This window comes from Colossoma macropomum, unplaced genomic scaffold (assembly GCF_904425465.1).
Source record: "Colossoma macropomum unplaced genomic scaffold, Colossoma_macropomum, whole genome shotgun sequence".
In the NCBI taxonomy this organism is placed as follows: Eukaryota; Metazoa; Chordata; class Actinopteri; order Characiformes; family Serrasalmidae; genus Colossoma; species Colossoma macropomum.
The window spans coordinates 18,605,425-18,625,716 of NW_023494810.1; the positions used below are offsets into that span (position 1 = coordinate 18,605,425).

Sequence of the window (20,292 nt, forward strand, 5' to 3'; positions counted from 1 at the left end):
AAGTAGTAATTAAATTCATCTAAAGCATTATCAAAAATTACAGCAAAAAGAAGCAAAGAAAGAAAGAAAGAAGAAAATACAAAAAGCTTGGACTTAACATATAAGACAGGAAAAGCAACATCTAGATGATGCAGTGTTCATAACACAATTAAACATGTTATCTTGTAATTTCCAAAATGAAATTGAACAGCTTGCCCTATTATTTCCATACATATTTTAAGGTTGCCCATGCCTTTTATTTAAATGCAAAATACCCCTTTGATTTGCAATAAGCCAACAAAAACATAATAATGATACAATGTTTCATTATCCTTGCCTCTCAAGTTTAACAAATTTGTGTGGTTTAGTCCAGCATTAGCTATACCTTAAATAGAATGCGAGTAGTGTTAAACAGTAGTGGGCAGAGTTGCAGATTCCAACTATTTGCAGTTGGTCAAAAGGGATTTCATATTATGATGAAAGATGTGGCAGTGGAGGTCTTGTGGAAAAAAGACAGAAACAATCATTGCTCTTGTATCTGTAAACAACCGCATTACGAACAGATTGAAATCTCTGAAGTCGCTAATAATACTGCCCTTGTTCGGACAAGTTATGCCACCCTGTCGAAATACCCTGAAGCTGAGTCTGTACTGAATTAACATTCAAAACACAATTAAATGTTAGATACATTACGTTACTACACTATACTAATGGTATGTTCATGCTTGATAGGTAGCACAAACTGTTAGAACACTGGTGAAGTGATGGTTGCTAATAAAAGTGGCGGTCTAGTGCAGTTAAGTGACAGTCGCTAATGAACGTGATGGTGAAGTGACTGTGAAGTGACAATGAAGTGCTGGTTGCTAGTAACACTGCCGGTGAAGTGGTGGTGAAGTGACAATGGCTAGTAAAAGGCTATTAGAGGCCGTTTAGGCCAAAATTCTAGCTTACCTCTCACACTCACTAACAAACCCTTTAACAGTCACTGTCAAACTCTCTCACACTCACTATCAAACCCTCTCACACTCACTATCAAACTCTCTCACACTCACTATCAAACCCTCTCACACACACTACCAAACTCTCTCACACTCACTGTCAAACCTATAAGACAAATAACACACACATACATCTTAGACTAACAGAACAACAACACTAACATCATTAAACCACAACATTGTCCCTTAAGGGGCGGAGCCACGGCGCAGCTCTGCATAACACGCTACTAAAGATGCTTCAAGATGTTTCCCAAAACCAGAGCCACCACAGTATTATTTGAACAATATGAACACAGGACAGCGAGGAGCTCACAGCTATAATTTTTAAGTCTGGAGCTGTAACACAGTCACTATAACGAAGTTCACATCTGACGACGTGACATTACAATTAATTTTTCTCATCATTATAGGACAGAGTGACTTTCATTTCCGTTTCATTTCGCTGTTAAATGGCGGGAGTCCTGTAGAGTGTCTTGCCCATATTGCTTCAGTTTTTTGCTGATAGAATGGCTGCATCAAATATACAAACACCTATAAAACGTAATGTTGCCTCCCGAAATGCCGGGCTAGGCCTATCCTCTCAACACTCATGCCCAATGAGTGTGAGAGAGTTTGATAGTGAGAGTGAGAGGTTTGATAGTGAGTGCGAGAGAGTTTGATAGTTAGAGTGAGAGGTTTGATAGTGAGTGTGAGAGGTTTGATAGTGAGTGTGAGAGAGTTTGATAGTGAGTGTGAAGGAGTTTGACAGTGTGTGTGAAAGATTTGATAGTGAGTGTGAGAGGTCTGATAGTGAGAGTGAGAGGTTTGATAGTGAGTGTGAAAGGTAAGTTAGAATTTTGGCCTAAACGGCCTCTCATAAGAGGCGGTGCAGTGACGGTGAAGTGGTGGTGCAGTTCTGACAAATTGTGCTAACTTACTGAAACGTCCTACCGTAGCACAAATTTATAGGCAACTGCTTACTTAAAACAGGGTAGTTACAACTACAGGTAGAATAGTTTGATAGCCAAAACTCTCTCATCAGAAAATGTTACCACCATAAAATAATAATTAGGATATTTTGATAGCCTAAATAAGCTGATCAGGAAGTTCATCTGTATGATGGATTTAAAGTAAGCTTGAATTAACATGAAAACACAAGTTACTATGCTGTAGTAATGAAATGCGCATGCTCAGACCACTTGATGGGTAGGACAAATTGTTAGAACATGTAGCTACTACTAAAGGTGATGGTTCAGTGGTGGTTGCCGATAAAAGTGACGGTGAAGTGACCTTGAAGTGGCAATGAAGTGACGGTGCAATGCCAATAGCTACTAAATGTGGCCATGAAGTGGCGGTTGCTGATAAAAGTGGCAGTGCAGTGCCAGTCTCTGATAAAAGTGGCGGTGCAGTGCCAGTCGATGATAAATGTGGCAGTCACAGATAAAAGTTACGGTGAAGTGGCGGTGCAGTGCCAGACGTTAATAAAACTGACAGTGAAGTGATGGTGAAGTGCAATGCCGGTCGCTGATGAAAGTGGCAGTTAAGTAGCAGTGCTGGGCACTAATAAAAGTGGCGATGACGTGACAGTCGCTGATAAAAGTGATGGTGAAGTGAAGTGGCGGTCGCTTAGAAAAGTGGCGATGCTGTGCCCGTCATTAATAAAAGTGGCAGTGAAGTCACTGTCGCTGATACAAGTGACGGTAAAGTGAAATGGCGGTCGCTGATGAAACAACCTCCTCCACCGTCGCCATGGAACACATGGGAGTATGTGGGCAGTGATGGTTACATGGTTTGTCAGCAACATGTTTTGTCATAGGTAAAGGGAGTATAAATGAGCCTTTAGATAGGAACCTAGGGGTGGGAATCTCTAGGCACCTCACAATTCGATTAAATTACAATTCAGAGGGCTATGATGCGATTATAAAACGATTATCGATTATTTTTTCTATACTATATTTTTTTCTCACTGTGTGAGGACTTGGTACTTTTAAAGCAAAGTATTTGTAATGATCTATAATGAATTTACTTCCAATATCTATTATTACTAAAACAAATGGAAGTGATATGGCAAGTGAACTAGAAGGCTCTCATTCACTGCTCTTGTTTGGAGCACATGAGACACTGGCTGCCACTCATCTGCGATAAAATGCGCAGTTATGGTGACATAAGATCCAGTGGCAATAGATGTCCACGCAGCACGTTACAGCTGTTCTACCCATTTTCTTTTATATTTTTTTGATTTTATAACTTCGGTTTTTGTCTTGTTGTAGAGAGTGGGGATCGCTATGTCAGTAAAATATCTTCGAGACGGGAGGCTGTATCTCGGCTCCAAAGTGTGCACCATAGCACGAAAGCCCTGGTTCTCAACGACTGAGAACTGGTGTCACATAGCAACGCAGTTTCTTTTAGCCTATGCTAGGACATTAGCATATACTGAGACATCCATCCATCCATCATCTAAACCGCTTATCCTTCTGGGTCGCGGTGGAGTGCTGGAGCCCATCCCAGCTGTCACTGGGCGGAAGGCAGGATACACCCTGGACAGGTCGCCAGTCCATCACAGGGCAGACAGACAGACATACACATTCACACACTCACTCACTTACACCTAGCATGTCCAGTTGGCCTAACTGCATGTTTTTGGACTGTGGGAGGAAACCGGAGTACCCGGAGGAAGCCCACGCAGACACGGGGAGAACAGGCAAACTCCACACAGAAATGACCATGGTCACCCGGCCGGGAATCGAACCCAGGCCATTCTTGCTGTGAGGCGACAGCGCCACCGTGCCGCCCTATACTGAGACATACTGGACATAAAATGTTGTGGATCCCAAGCTTGTTTGATTTTTGTTGAAAGGACAGAATGGCTCTTCTTAACATTTGGGTTGTCGACTCCTGACCTCACCTAGCTTTTAATGCAGAGGGTACCGATCGGATTTCTCGCTCATCCAGTTATGTTTTTGTTATGTGCACGTGTCCAGGCGCTGCACTTCTGCACTTCCAAGTTTCGCCTTTTGTGTCCTGTCAACATTACGTTATCAATTAAAGTTTAGAAAATCGATTTTTGACATTTGTGAATCGCTTCACAAGTCCACATCGCGATGCATCTAAGAATCGATATTTCACCCTACCCCTATAGGAAACTGATGAAATTTAACCACAGGACAGATTTCCATCAATCTACAAGCAACATGTTAAATATGTTACACAAATACGACAAGCAATCAAAACAGTAAAGACAGAAGTTGAGAAATAGCTTACATTTATAAACTCCTCAGTCAGCAAAAAGGGGTGCTCCATCTGCCATGTTTATCAAACTCTGAACTCTCTGCCGGTGAACAGTATAGAGGGATTGCCTTGTTGGAGAAGAATTCATGCAATGGTGCTTTCAAATTTGGTCAAATAAGGAAACTTAGATGACAGCTGACTCATGCTGCCTTCCGAATTTTTCACACATTTTTTAACCACGGTCAGTAACAAACTGGTAGAAATTGTTCTGTTGACCATTCTGTGTAAACGTATAATTAAATGTAAGTGATAGGAACATTTTGGTAAAGGTACTGATTTTTAGAAGCTAAAAATGCTAAGAGCTAACATAATTGGCTGATTATAAAAAAATTTCATGGTTAAACATTAAACAGATATCAATCTACAAGCAACATGTTAAATATGTTACACAAATACGACAAGCAATCAAAACAGTAAAGACAGAAGTTGAGAAATAGCTTACATTTATAAACTCCTCAGTCAGCAAAAAGGGGTGCTCCATCTGCCATGTTTATCAAACTCTGAACTCTCTGTCGGTGAACAGTATAGAGGGATTGCCTTGTTGGAGAAGGATTCATGCAATGGTGCTTTCAAATTTGGTCAAATAAGGAAACTTAGATGACAGCTGCCTTCCGAATTTTTCACACATTTTTTAACCACAGTCAGTAACAAACTGGTAGAAATTGTTCTGTTGACCATTCTGTGTAAATGTATAATTAAATGTAAGTGATAGGAACATTTTGGTAAAGGTACTGATTTTTAGAAGCTAAAAATGCTAAGAGCTAATATAATTGGCTGATTATAAAAAAATTTCATGGTTAAACATTTAACAGATATTTAAGTCAAATAAACAGCAGAGACACACAAAATTAAATAATATAAATATTATTTATTAGGATTATGGGAGTGGAATAAAACAAATAAATTTAAAATAGATCAAATAAATCAGCATTTACTTGAGTGCTGTGGAAATATGCTGTCTCAGTGATATGGCAGATTTGTAACTAAATAACTGTAATGAATTGTAAATAAATGCATAATAGAGAATTTGTGATGTGTGATTGAAGGCTAAACTAAAAATATTTCTATATTCAGTGTATTTGTGTATGTATACATATATGTGTTTTACGAAAACCATGGAATCTCATTAAATTGCAGTGTGTCCTAGCTGAAAGAGACCAACAGGGCTGTACACTTACTTTTACTATACAAATCCGGAAGTGTAACAGAATGTTTCGTAGCAAGCAGATAAATCTGCTGTAAACATGATTTTCTTTTTAAAAAAGAGAAAAAGGAAAAAAACTACTGCTTCAGTATTATTCTACAGCAAAGGGAAATCTTTTAGCCACTGTGGGTTTAATCAGTAGATTTGCAAATACTAATAATACTAGAGCTTACAGTTTAACATTAGATGTTTTCTACTAGAGGTAATGCTAAATTATTTTCTGCTCACTGGATAATGTGGAAACATGTTGGTTTCGCTAACCAAAAAAAAGTTAAGCTAGTGATTTCAGTTAATTTAATTACTGATAAACAATTAATATTTCAGTGATATATAGGAAATTGGGTTTGATGAAATTTTGAGCAGCATATGCGATGTGAATAGTGATGTAATGCAAAATAATTTGCCTTTTATTATTTGAAAATTTTGTTAATTTACAAACAGAATGTGTATTGACATTATAATGTGATGTAAGATGACAATATACACAGGTTTTGTATTATTTTTAGCAGTTGCAGTTGCATCTGAGGGTGCTACCGCACCATTAACACTACAACTTCCCGCATCCCTGTTCTCATGTGAAAAATAAATTTTAAAGTCATCTGTGATGACAAGTGAACACATGAATTTTAGACACTTCACCCGCGAAATATGTGTGACATTTCTGTAAGAGAAGGTTGTGTTCTTCTTTTCATTTGAAAAATAAAAAAATACATAGTTTGCCCAAGGGTGCCCAAACTTTTGCATACAACTGTGCCTGATCACACCATGGTCATTTCATGATAACCTTTGGTAGCCAGCAGTTGAGTAAGGTGAACGTTGTTGCTCGCCAACCGGTAGCCAGCAATAGTTCTGATGAAATAACCATGCTATTATACAGTTGTATAAATGTTATAAACTGGAAGAGCTTGTTATTATGCATCATGTGTTGGGAGATGGGAAAAATCTAAAATGTGCAGGGCAGTGGCACTTCAGGATCAAGACTGTTAACTACTGGTTTAACACACTGCAGAGGCAAAGAAGCGCCCAACACGAAATGCCTGACACTCATCATTGGATTTTGCTTGGATGCAACACTGCATACATGACTAGTTTGGTTCTGGCTGTGGTTAACTGAAACTGGTTCTGGAAAATAAAGCTAGTTCCAGGCCCAGCTTTAGGGTGTCATTTAGCCAGGGTGTTATTTCATATCCATATGCCCCACTAAACCAACTATTTTTATACATGCGCCTATAGCAGGCGGCAGGCAAAAAACAAATAAACTGAAGCTAAACTTTATACGCGCTGCCTCTGTTTGCCACACACTCCCAGTATAAAATGTTTCATTGAGAAAGGGTGCGTTCAGACGGCCGACTGTATTCTGCTCATGATGCCATTATATCCTTCAGCAGCTCTTCTTGCCATAGATTGTGGGTTTTTTTCACCACAAGGATAAATTGTCTGTCACTTTTGAGGGGACAACTCATAAAGAAAGGGGGTAGGTAAAGTTGAACTAGAGTGGGCACATAGAGATGTACAGAATAACAATTTTGTGCACAATAATATAATAATATTCAGCTCAAAGATAAATATTAAGTCACTGGTATATTTACATCTTGTACATTTTTATCATTAATGTTTGCTAAAACCTTGAGAAATAGATGATGAGTACCCCTTCACTACTGTAACTTGGTAGTTTACTATAACGTTGAAATACAATGTTGTCACTTACTGGTTATGGTGTTCAAGGCACTTGCTAACTTTGTTCATATGTTCATATGTGCTGAGTTGGTAGAAACTTGCTGAGCTTTTTCTCCATTTCTATGTTCTCCAAAAAAAACTATTTCTTTATTTTTAAATTTCTTTATTTCTGTACAGTTAGTGTGATGTGGTTGAGAACTTTTCACTCAAAAGGACCACTTTGCTTCTTGCTCTGCTTTGCAAAACTTGTCAGAGTTGGATTTCTCGTGGCTCAGATGCTGTGTGTTGGTTGCTGTATAGGAATACCTCTGTGTTGTTAGGAGAGGGGTCACACTAAGTGTGGCTCTAGTTTTTATACCGTTACAATGTTAGGGGAGGGGTCACGCTAAGTATGGCTCTAGTTTTATACCGTTATAATGTTAGGGGAGGGGTCATGCTAAGTATGGCTCTAGTTTTTATAGTGTTATAGTTTTAGGGGAGGGGTCACACTAAGTATGGCTCTAGTTTTATACCGTTATAGTATTAGGTGAGGGGTCATGCTAAGTATGGCTCTAGTTTTATACCATTATAGCATTAGGGGAGGTGTCATGCTAAGTATGGCTCTAGTTTTATACCGTTATAGCATTAGGGGAGGGGTCACGCTAAGTATCGCTCTAGTGCATGAGATTTCCTGTAAATGTGGCTCTCCTTTTGATTCTCTCTTGAATAAAGTGTGCGTGTGTGTGTGTGTGATGTATGAACTACCTCCAACCCTCTGTAATTTTGAGTTGCCCTATTCATGATTAGTTCAAATTAGTTTCAAGGATTTCAAACACGTGCAGTTTTTAGTATACACTCAATGGATGTGGACACCCCTCCTAATTATTGTGTTCAGGTGTTTCAAACATTGGCTATACAAATGTGTCATACTGAAGAGCTTTAAATGTGGCACTGTCATAGGATGCCAGTTTTGCCAGTTTGTGTTAATTTCTGCCCTGCTAAATATGCCCTGGTCAACTGTGTTATTATTGTGAAATGGAAGCATCGAGGGGCAACATTGTCTTAGCTATGAAGCATCAAATCATGCAGGACCATCAAGTGCTGAAGCACATAGCGCATAGAAATGACCTATCCTCTGTTGCCTCACTCACTACACATTTCCAAACTACCTCTTCTGTCAGTGGAGTGGTGGAACTACTACCTTCCTGCGAACATGAGGAGCACAGGCTCACTCTAACGTGCGGGAAAGGGTTGTGGTCCACAGAGTAATTTCCACTTGATCTGTGGAAAAGGACTGTTAGTTGGACTAAATGAATTTGAGGTGGGTTTTGTTTTAGGGTTTGGTGAAAATGATATGTAAACAAAACACTTTGGTTCACTTGTGCTGGTGCGTGTGTCCCTGAGCTCTCATTGGGTTTCCCAGTCAGTGTGCACTGGCCCCTCCTCAGGCTGGTGCCACGCTCTGGAAGCAACGACAGTACCTGAGCTTTGTGACAGCTGCACACAAGCCTATATGCTATGTTCCATGTCAAGCACCGGTTAGAGTGGTGTAGAGCTTGACGCCACTGAACTCAGGAACAGTGGAAACATATTCTCTGGGGTTTCACTATGTGGCAGACTGATGGAGGAATCTGGATTTGGAAATGCCAAGAGAACGCTACATGCACAGTGCCAGCAGTAAAGGCATAATGGCCTGGGCTGGTTTTCAGGAGTTGGAGACAACTCCATATTAATGCCTTTAGTTTTGGAATGGGATGTCCACACAAACAAGATCATGCAAGTGTCATTGTTGTGTTCATATACTTTTGGCCGCATAGTGTATTTCAATAATATATTAAAGCAGTAATGTATTTCAAAGCTGTGATTTCAATGTTGTTTACAGCTTAGTATTGAGAATTCTGAGAGTTTGAGAGTTTTAAAAATAGTTTTAAAAATATTTTCATCATTTTTTTTACTTTCTTAGAGATGAGAATGTTATTAACTTTGTATGAATGGAATATTCATGGAATGCATTGTGTTCAGTTGCGCATGCATACAGTTCAGTACCTGACCTCAGTAAAGCTCTTATGGCTGAATGCAATCAAAATTCTCACAGAGTCTTGGTAATGACTCAGATTGACGTAAGATGCCTATACTTGATATATGTAAAACTAACATATATTTTCTGATTTATTTTCAACTACAAAAAATATTATTAAGCTTAGGGATGTGTTAACCATGAAAGATGGTTGGGTGTTCCATTGAGGTTCCATTCGAGGAGATAGCTCCAACTTGTACTAAACATAACAACAAGAGTTCTTACTGAAAGTTTTATATATTTTTCCTGCACAAATAAAACAATGATTAACTATTTAAGTAAAATAATGACCTTTTATAATCCATTTATTAAGGTCACAAAATGCAGACACCAGATGAGCAAGAGAATCTACAGCAGAAGAAAATTGCAGATCCCAAGTATGGAGCAGTTTATAAGTTATTAATATAATTAAAGTAATATAATATTCAAAATATAGATACTGTGATGATTTTTAAATTTAGGCTGAACACTTACTACATACTTTTAATTAAGACACGATTTTGGTGTTGTTTTTTCCTGAAATTTGTAGAAATTTCCATATTTCCATATAAGTTTTTTACCTTTAGAGGACACATTAACTTTTTTTAATCAATGAAATAAATCAACGGAACATTTGACCAAGGGTGTTCATTTATTTTATTTATCTCATGTCTATTGATTTTACACTGTTTATTTGCTGTTTCAATTTTCTAAATGTGTCCTGTGATAATTTTAAAGTATAAAAGGGTTATATAAATAGTCGAGTTGAGTCAAGTTGATACATAATTTTGAATTCTGTCAGAACGCTGGGACTACTAGATACAATTCTGTGGTAAGAAATACTATATAAAATTATACATAACGCTTCAAGGAAATCTATCTTGATTTTCCCCTTTGTCTTTCATTATCTATTTATCAGCCAATAAATATTTCACTTGTGAGATGAACACATCACTAGTGTCAGATTTGCATGTGTGTGTATGCACTTTTGCATGTGTGTGTTTTATCTCAGCTATAAAAAATGGATGGTGTTGTCTGAATAAATGTCTGAATACATGTCCCTATTTAAACATTGTCTAAAAATGCAAAAGGTCAAAGTGTAAAAAATGAGCTGGTCGCACATGGGATTAGGGTAGGCTAGTGTTTTGGAAAATTGATTGAACTCTTCATTGTCATTCAATCAGGGTGCCCCTGGTGAGCGTGGCCCCCCTGGAATTTCTGGGCCTAAGGGTGCGAATGGTGATCCTGGCCGGCCTGGTGAGCCTGGTCTTCCTGGCGCGAGAGTAAATCACTTCTTTTCCTGCACTTATATAAGATCTGACTAACATTTATCTGACCAATTCTGGAAATTGCAAATTCATGAAAATTTATGTCTGTGTTTAGGGTCTAACTGGTCGTCCAGGTGATGCTGGCCCTCAGGGCAAGGTTGGGCCATCTGTAAGTATACCTTTATTATACTGTATGCTGTTAAAAGAAATTCTTGTATTTAATATTATTATTATTAGTAGTAGTAGTAGTAGTAGTAGTAGTAGTAATAGTAGTACAAACCCCATTTCTGGAAAAGTTGGGACATTCTGTAAAATTCAGTAAAAACAAGCATCTGTGATTTGTTAATTCTCTTTAGCCTTTATTTAACTGACAAAAGTACAAAGAAATATCTTGTTATGTTTTGGCTGACCAACAACATAGTATTTTGTAAATATTAACATATGCTGTGTGTGATGCCTGGAACACACTCCAAAAGTTGGGACAGGGTCAAAATAAGACTCAAACGTTTATAGAATGTTCACGTCACACCATTTTGAAACATTCCGCAATAAGCAGGTGAATTGGTAAAAGGTGAGGATATTGTGATGGGGTATAAAAGAAACATCCACTAAAGGCTCAGTCTTTACAAGCAAAGAAGGGTCATGGCTCACACTTTGTCTGGAACATCCAGACTTTTATCACCAAAATGTGCAAAAGCCAGCATCTGTCATGGTATTGGAGTGCTTCAGTGCACATGGCATGGGTGCCTTTCATATTGGTGAAAGTACCATTGATGCAGAGGCGTGTATTGGGATTTTAGAGAGACATATGCTGCCATCAAGACAACGTCTTTTCCTGCTCCAGTCCATAGTTATTTCAGTCAAACCTTATTATGCACATGCTATAACAGCTTGGCTTTGTAGACACAGTGCATGTGTTTTACTGGGCTGCTTGCAGTCTAGATCTGTCTCCTATTGAAAACATATGGATCAGACAATGATGGCCATGGGCATGAGCAACTAAAGTCTTGTATCAAGCAAGAATGGGCAAAAATTACATTTGCAAGACTACAACAATTAGTTTCCTCAGCTCCCCAAAAAAACAGTGGTAAACATGCATCTTTTGCAACTTTTGAGTGTGCTGCAGACATCAAATTCTAAATTTGCCAACTTTTACAGGCAATTAGTTTGTAGAATGCCATTGCTAACTTATACCGATTAATATACAAATTTCCTATTCTTAATCCTTATCATGCAACAGTGCATACCTAGGTTGCTGAAGGTTTATTTATAGGGCATCTTCTGGTTAGAATTACGTGAATTTAGTGCTTCTGGGGCCATAGGCAAAAAACAGGAATGGGGCCTCCTGCATGCATGTTTTTAAAATAGGTGAGGCTCCGGGCTCCTGAGTGGCACATCTATCTACAATGCAAAGATGTCTTGAAATAATGACATTATTTTAAATCTAGTTCATATATCTAGTCATTCTCATTTTGAGATGGTTGTTAGAATTCTAGATTATTTAACTACGTGTAGATGTTCTTTTACATGTTTTAAATAATTTCATTAATTCCAATATTGGCAGATGAGCAATTTACTTGTTTTTAAATGTGATATATCTGCTGATGTAGTGAGATAATTGGGTACAGAGTAACATAGAAATTAATTAATGAGTAGTGGGATGACTTTTAGTTATAAGTATTATGTAAGGGGATAACTTATATATAAGTTATCCCCTTACAGTTTAAAAGAAGTAATTAATAACTTCCAATGGACTACCTTTTTTAGTAAATCCCACAACACTGTAGCTATCTATACTAACATTAATCATTAATGCTAGCATAAGGTAAGGTCTATATACATATATATATATTTCTTTTTTTCAGAATAAGTTATTCAACAACAACATGTACAGTATCTAATTAGTATTTTGCTATGGGTCCTTGGCTTATGGGTGCCCTAGGCAGCTGCCTGCCTTTGCCTAGTGCAAAGACCACCCCTGGTGGCCTCTGACATCCAGTTCCTGCATTCTGGAATGTAGCCAGTTGCATCCTAGGCCTATTCTTTTAACCTCATTCTGCAGGCCCACTAGTTTCCATTCCGTTGCCCATGACTCTGGTATTTTTAAATAATATACATAACTCTGTATGACATATTTTAAAAAGTGTTGAACCATCTCTGTCCGTATGTTGAATTTGTTTTTGATGGCTCATTTTTTCTTGGAAAAAAAACTTATTTCCATTGCTCTTATTGTTGTGCATAAAAGTGTACAGTCACAAAAATATACAACCACACTCCCTAGAAACATATTTTTTCTACATTCAGTACTTTGAATGAAAGCAACTTTGAATCTGCTTGGTCAGATTCTCGGTCAGATTAAAGTCATTAACCGGTTATTACAAGATGAAATATTCACCCACCATGCATGACATCATGAAGTATTATCCTTGTAGGGAGCTCCTGGTGAAGATGGTCGTCCTGGACCCCCTGGTCCTCAAGGTGCCCGTGGTCAGCCTGGAATAATGGGATTCCCTGGACCCAAGGGTGCCAATGTAAGGGGTATCAGAAATATGTGTAACAATATGCCAGATGCTTTGATGCTTTTACCTAAAAATGCTAATAAGTTTTAGTGTTTCTTTAGTTCATTGAGCTAAGCACAGAGACACTTTGTCAAAAGGTGAAACATTATAAATGTAAATGCAATGTATGTTAGCTCTCTCTCTTTTCTTCAGGGTGAACCTGGTAAGCCTGGAGAGAAAGGACTTGTTGGTGCTCCTGGTCTACGGGTAAGTTATGCACAGTGTTTATTATCCTTTTAACACATCCTTATTTCATTAATGAAATAGTTAAATCTGCATTTAATGTCTGTATTCCTTCAGTACGCATTTATTGAAGGACTTTCAAGATCATGCTTTTGAAGTGCAAGAGCCTGAGGTCTTTGAAGGGCCTATGTTTTGCACTGTGATTATGCTGTGGTATAGTAATGTGAGATGTAAAAGAAAATAATTAGTGGACACTGCAATTGTATTTCTAACTGAAGCATTTATAGTCTAACAGTAACAGTATTGCTAAGTCTTTTCTCATAAATTTCTCTTTCTGTCTCTCTCTCTCACACATACACACACACACACACACACACACACACTAGGGTCTGCCTGGTAAAGATGGTGAAACTGGTGCTGCTGGACCTCCTGGACCTGCTGTAAGTTTGTGTTTTTGATTAAAAAGTATGATTATTTAATCTGCCCTCCCTCTTCAAAAACCTCCTCTTTAAATAGACTGCAGATTTAGTACATTATATTCCCTCATTTTCAAGAAAGTGCATTGTACAACTTCATTTCCTCAGATGATGATAATTGAGATACTGCATCAAGGATTTTTAAACAGTCAGAAGCTGTTTCCTAGTCTGTTCCAAAATTATGAATTACTTATTATTAATTAGAGAGCATTCTATTATTTATTTATTGCATATTACTGATATGTATTGCAAATATTATTTATATTAATGTTATTTACAATAATGGTCTTAAATAGTTGATCTTCATTAATTGTGGATTTTTGATTGAGTGCATAAATTACTATATTGATACTATATTGATTTATCATAAGCTTTGTTGACTATGCTTTGTTGTCTTACTGATCTTCAGCTCCACCTGCTTGCAATTCATTTGATATAAATTAGTTGAACTCTTGGTTTTGTTGAACAACAGAGTGGTGATTTGTTTTCTTTTGTTTTACTTAAGTATGTCTTGTCATGTACAATGAGTAGCCAGTTTTATTAGCTACACCGCCCCAACTTCTCACAAATAGGACATCTCAGCAAGTCATACTTCGGTACATTTGAGTTTCAGTACATTTGATCCGTGCAATGTGGAGCAATTGACAGCAATCCAGAGCAGTTGTAAAATAAAATCATTCCACATGTTACAGCATTGCTTCTTATATAAACTTTTTAAACTGGTGCAGATGAAGGATGATTAGGTGGCATTTATTTGTGAGGCCTGTGCCCAGATAGCTTCAGGAGGATAAAACAGCAGTTCAGAAACATGTTATCTAATGTTATCATGTTCTCTCATACCACATTGCCATACCTTTTTTACATTTAAACATATCCCAATGATTACATATTGAGGTGTACCATAATATTGATGTCACAATTGTCAATTGGTGTACAGTTGTCAAAAATAACATCCTAAGAGGAAATACTTGTTCTTTTTGTCTATTGATAAAATGTCTTGGCTCTTTGATTGTGTGTTAATTGCTATACAGGGACCTGCCGGAGAAAGGGGAGAGCAGGGACAGCCTGGCCCTCCAGGTTTCCAGGTAAATGCTTATGAGCATTGCTTTGTTACCGTTATAATGCTTTAATTGCTACATATTTAGGTATTGTGATTTTTTCCTTCTTTCGTGATGCCTCTTCATGTTTCATGTGTTATAAATGACATGCTTTTCTGTGCACATGCACAAGGTTTATTCATAGACTGAGTATCTAAACTTGTCTAAAGTTGTTAACCGCTGCTGTAAAACAAGTTGACCAAGTCTGTATTTGTTTTATGAAGTTAAAACTTAGTCAGAAAGCCTGTCTAAGATGAACCGGCCTTGATAGACCAACCACACTTGTTGTTGTCCAACTGCAAGCCAAAACAAATGTCATAATGTTAACACAAACAAGCTTTTTCTCCTTATCTTCTCTTTCAGTTTTTTTGGCTCCAGATGCATACATTCTTTTTTGAGAAATACTGCAATACTACTCAACTTTTCCTCTCCTTGAGCATTTTTTAGATAACACAATAGGACAGTAATAACCTAAACATTGTTAGGGGGGGCCCTGGCAGCTGTGGGGCCCTAAGCAGCTTATTAGGTTGAGCTTGCACTGCTATAGTGGTTTCAATAGTAAAAATGTAATGCAGTAAAGGGTTGTCCAATCAGTCAGTCAAATGTTTTTATTTCTTTTTTATGTGGATGAATGTCAGTTAAGTACAGTATTTCATCAGTTCACCGCTCTATGCAATATTTTCTGTGAACTGTGAATGTGGTTCTATGAACTACATTTCCATATAAAAAATCTAAGTTACCTAAAGCAATCTACTGATCTAAATACAGTGTTGTAAACAAGTACCAGACCCTTCCCAATTTCTTCTTTTTTGCATATTTGTCACACTTTAATGTTTTAGATTATCAAACTACTTTTAAAATCAGACAAAGATAGCCCAAGTAAACACAAAATGCAGGTTTTAAATGGCGATTCCATTTATTTAAGGAATAATGCTTTTCAGCCCTACCTGGCACTGTGTGAAAAAGTAATTTCCCCCTTATCTACTAAATCAACCAGTTAACCAAATTCATTTGACTAGTTCAGTTTCACTAGCCACACCAAGGCAAGATTAGTGCCAGACCTGTTGAATCTTCACACCACTGTCTGGCAATGTGAAGCTGGTTAGAAGGTCTCAAAAAGCAGCACATTATGCCACGTTCTAAGGAGATTTAAGTACAGATGCGAAACAAGTCATTGAAATCTACCAGTCTGGAAAGGGTTACAAAGCCATTGCTAAGGCTCTGGGACCTCAGAAAACCACAGTGACAGTCATTATCCTCAAATGAAGAAAACTTGGAACAATGGTGAACCTTCCCGTAGTGGCCAGCCTACCAAAATTTCACTGACTCATCCAGGAGGTCACAAAAGAATCCAGATGAATATCTGAAGAACTGCAGGCCTCACTCACCTTAGTTAAGGTCAATGTACACGATTCCACAATGAGAAAGACGCTGGGCAAAAATGGTATCCATGCTCCCATTGGTTCCATTGGTTGCAAGGTGCAAACAACTGCTGACCAAAAAGAGTGCAAAGAACAAATGGATGACCCCCCCCCCTGATTTTGTGATAATATTCTGTGGACTAATAAGTCAAAGGTGGAACTTTTAGGAAGACTTGGGTCCTGTTACCTCTGGCGTAAAGCTAACACTGCATACTACCAAAAAAAAAAAACAGTCAAACATGGTGGTGGTAGTGTGATGGTTTGTGGCTGCTTTGTTTCTTCAGGACCTGGATGACTTGTCATAATTGATAGAACCATGATTTCTGCTCTCTATCAGAAAATCCTGAAGGAGAATGTCTGTCTGTCTGTTTTTGACTGAAAGCTCACGCACAGTTGGGTTATGCAGCAGGACAATGATCCGAAGCACAAAAGCCCACCTCTGAATGGCTCAAAAGAAACAAAATTAAGGTTTTGGAGTGGCCAAGTCAAAGTCTAACTTGAATCCTATCAGGATGCTGTGCTGAGACCTTAAATGAGCAGTTCATGCTCGAAAATCTTCCAGTGTAGCCAAATTAAAACAATTCTGCAAAGAAGAGCTGGCCAGAATTCCTCCACAGCAATGTCAAAGCATCATCGCAAGTTATCACAAACATTTGATTGCAGATGTTACTGCCAAGGGTGGTACGACTAGTTATTAGGCTTAGGGGGCAATTACTTTTTCACATGGGTGATAAAGGTTTTGAATGCATTTTTATCTTAAAAGCTGCATTTTGTGTTGTCTTTATCTTATATTGAAATTAGTTGGATGATCTGAAACATTTAAATGTGACAAATTAGCAAGAATAAAAGAAATCATGTGAGAGGCAAATACTTTTTCACAGCACTGTAGCTACCTGTTCATGATAGATACTGAAGGACCGAGTTGTCAGATGTATACAAAAAAATATGGTTTGCAAGATCAAAATCAATAACCCAAAAAAGATATCTAAAAGATATAATGGTGCTACAATATTTGTGAACACTTTAGAATTCTCTGAAATCAGATCTTCATCGAAGTCATAGCAATTGACAAAGAGAAGCCAATAAAACAAATAACACAGTAAAATAGTTTCATCATTTTTCATTTATTTATTGAACAAAGTGATCCAACATTATATGTTTTTGGTTGCAAATAAATGTGAACCTCTGCTTTCTGTAACTGGTGTGACCCCCTTGATCAGTCCCGCACATTTCCTATAACAATTGATCAGCCACGCAAAGTAAATCCATAAATTAAAACTAGTATCTTTAAAAATAACAATTAAAAATTAAATGAATGTTCTTTTCTATTAGGATTGAAACATCGATAGTAAGTTGCCTCCAGAATGTTGAAAGTGCGGGACAATGCCAAAAACACAAAATTTCTTATGCTTCAACTAGGGGTGCAGGAAAAACTCGATTCTTAGATGCATCGCAATGTGGACGAGAACGATTCTGAATCGATTCATAAACATCAAAAATCGATTTTCTAAATATTTAATTTATATGTTGACGGAATGTAAAATGCAGAACTTGGAAGTGTGGCACCCGGACAGTCTGTGGCGGCACATAACAAAAACACAACTGGATGAGCGAAAAATCCGACCAGCATCCTCTGCACTAAAGCCAGGTTCGGTCAGGAGTCACAACCCAAATGTTAAGAAGAGCCATTTTGTCCTTTCAACAAAGTCAAACCACCTTGGCAGCCACAACATTTAATGTCCAGTATGTCACAGGGTGTGCTAATGTCCTATTATAGGCTAAAAAATATAAACGAAAATGTGGACTCACTTTGCTCTGCTTTAAGCTTTAGCCGCGTTTCTTCTATCTCTGCCAGAAAACTTTTCCTCAGAAGTAGAGCAGCTTATTGTAAAATGTCTCTCAGTATTCGGCTGTTTTACGAGGCTTCTTATTTTCCAGCTTCTTGTTCGAATTTTCCCGTTCCACCTTAAATTCTACCTGAGGCGCCGAATGTAGCTGCTGCGCCATTTAAGGTGGAACGGGGAAATTCGAAAGAGAAGCGACTTTTCTCTTCGCAACATTTTAGTGTTTGACAGTCTCTCGTCGCAGATTTAAGGAAACCAACTGCGCAGCTTATAAATGCGAAGAAGTCCACTCGCCTCCAAATGTTCATCTTAAATTTCTGCCTTTTCATAGCTACTAGTGAGGCGAGACTTTGCTGCTCTGTGACCTGCAGTCTTCTCAGTCGTTGAGAATCAGGGCTTTCACGCTATGTTGCACACTTTGGAGCCGAGATTCAGCGTCCAGTCTCGAAAAATATTTTACTGACACAGTGACCCCTGACTCTGTACAACGAGACCAAAACCGAAGTTATAGAGTCACTGAATTAAACGGGTAGGGTGGCTGTAACGTGCTGCATGGACATCCATTAACACTGAATCTTATTTCACCCCAACAGTGCGTTTTATCGCAGATGAGTGGCAGCAGCATCTCAAACAAGAGCAGAGAATGAGAGCCTTCTAGATCACATCCATTTGATTTATTAATAAAAGATATTGGAAGTAAATGCATTATGGATCATTACAAATACTGTGCTTTAAAACTACCAAGTCCTCACTCAGTGAGAAAAAAGAAATCCTGTTTAGAAAAAAAGATGCATCGAGATGCGTTGATAATCATGAGGTGCCTAAAGATTCCCACCCCTAGCTTCAACCATCCTTTGGTAAACTTACTGGTATGTTTAGGGTCATTGTCTTGCTGAACAACCCCTCTTCTGTTGAGCTTCAGCTCAGAGATGGAGGCCCTGACATTCTCTTCTAGAATTTTCTGATACATTCAGATTTAATAGTGAAATGCAGCAAAACAGTTCCAAATTGTCAGACTGCCACCACCATGTATCACAGTTGAGAATAGGTATTTATGCTGGGATGCAGTGTTTGTTTTTGTCATTTAAGCTATAAAGTTCTATTTTTGCCTTATCAGTCCCCATAACATTCTTTCAGTAGTCTTCATTCCGTTGTGTTCATTTCAGTGGCTCATCCAGGTGTTTTAGAAAAGTTTAATCAGGCAGCAATGTTTTGGAGAGTATCCTTGTTCAGTTTTTCCCTGATGGTGGTGTCATGAACATTGACATTAGCCAGTTTAAGAGAGGGCTTCAGATCCTTAGATGTTATGTTAGAGATTTTGTGATCTCCCAGAATATCACGTGCCTTGCTCTTGCAGTGATATTTGTTCGACTGCTATTCAGACTGTTCCAAACAGATTTGGACACCTTCTGTAATATGACATGTGTAATAACTTTTTGATATTAAATGTGTGTTACAGGCATTGAAGAATTTCTGTTTGAGAATTTTTATTTATGAGGCAAAACAGTAGAGCTCTCTACAATCAGGACATTTTAACCTGTAAAGCACTGAAATCAAACGGAATTTGATCTTGGAAAAAAATTTAAAAAATATGTACTTTGTTAATACTGCACCTCTCATTAATATAAATCATTTTGTTTTGTTTTTGTTTTTTTTTCTGAATTTGCCATACCTTGTTGTTTTTTACTTTTTCTTATTTAAAGTGCTTAGGAAAAAGTATAAAAAGTATTACCAAAACGTCAGCCTACTTATGTCCTAGAAAGATTTTTCAGGCCATATATTATGTCCTAGGAAAATCAGAAGTACACAGTGATGGAGAAAAATAGTCAGATGGTTTTATTTTCTTTTGTCTCAGCATCTTTATTCATTTCTCTGTGTTGGCTATAAATCGTAGTGTTGTTCAGCAGACAGTCACCTTATTTAGAATTTAGAAAACAAGAAGAAGTGTATATTTTCCTTGTGTGGGCAGCAACATTGATTGCATAAAAAGTAACCATGATAACATGTCTGACCTCTTGCACAAAACTGAGGCACTACATTGGAGTACCTCAAATTCTTTTGTCATGTGATTTCAGGGTTTGCCTGGTCCTCCGGGGCCTCCTGGTGAGGGGGGTAAGCCTGGAGATCAAGTAAGAGTTTCTGTCACAACTCATTATACAACCCTGTACTACTCTATTTGCATAGCTGACAAGCAGAAATTATTTTAATTATTTGGCATTTTAAAAAGTCATTAATTTTGCAAACCACTCACATTGGAAATGCAAAATATGTTAACAGTATAGGCG

General features: G+C 37.8%; 1 protein-coding gene across 2 annotated transcripts in view; it reads left to right on the forward strand.

Moving 5' to 3' along the window:
- Positions 1-20,292, forward strand: part of col2a1b (collagen, type II, alpha 1b) — a 147,478-nt gene that overhangs the window by 81,484 nt on the left and 45,702 nt on the right. For both annotated transcript variants that reach the window (XM_036559043.1, XM_036559044.1), the window contains exons 25-31: positions 10,345-10,443; positions 10,544-10,597; positions 12,861-12,959; positions 13,140-13,193; positions 13,556-13,609; positions 14,677-14,730; positions 20,083-20,136. In XM_036559043.1, coding sequence (XP_036414936.1) covers positions 10,345-10,443; positions 10,544-10,597; positions 12,861-12,959; positions 13,140-13,193; positions 13,556-13,609; positions 14,677-14,730; positions 20,083-20,136 — 468 coding nt within the window. The remainder of the gene's footprint in view (positions 1-10,344; positions 10,444-10,543; positions 10,598-12,860; positions 12,960-13,139; positions 13,194-13,555; positions 13,610-14,676; positions 14,731-20,082; positions 20,137-20,292) is intronic.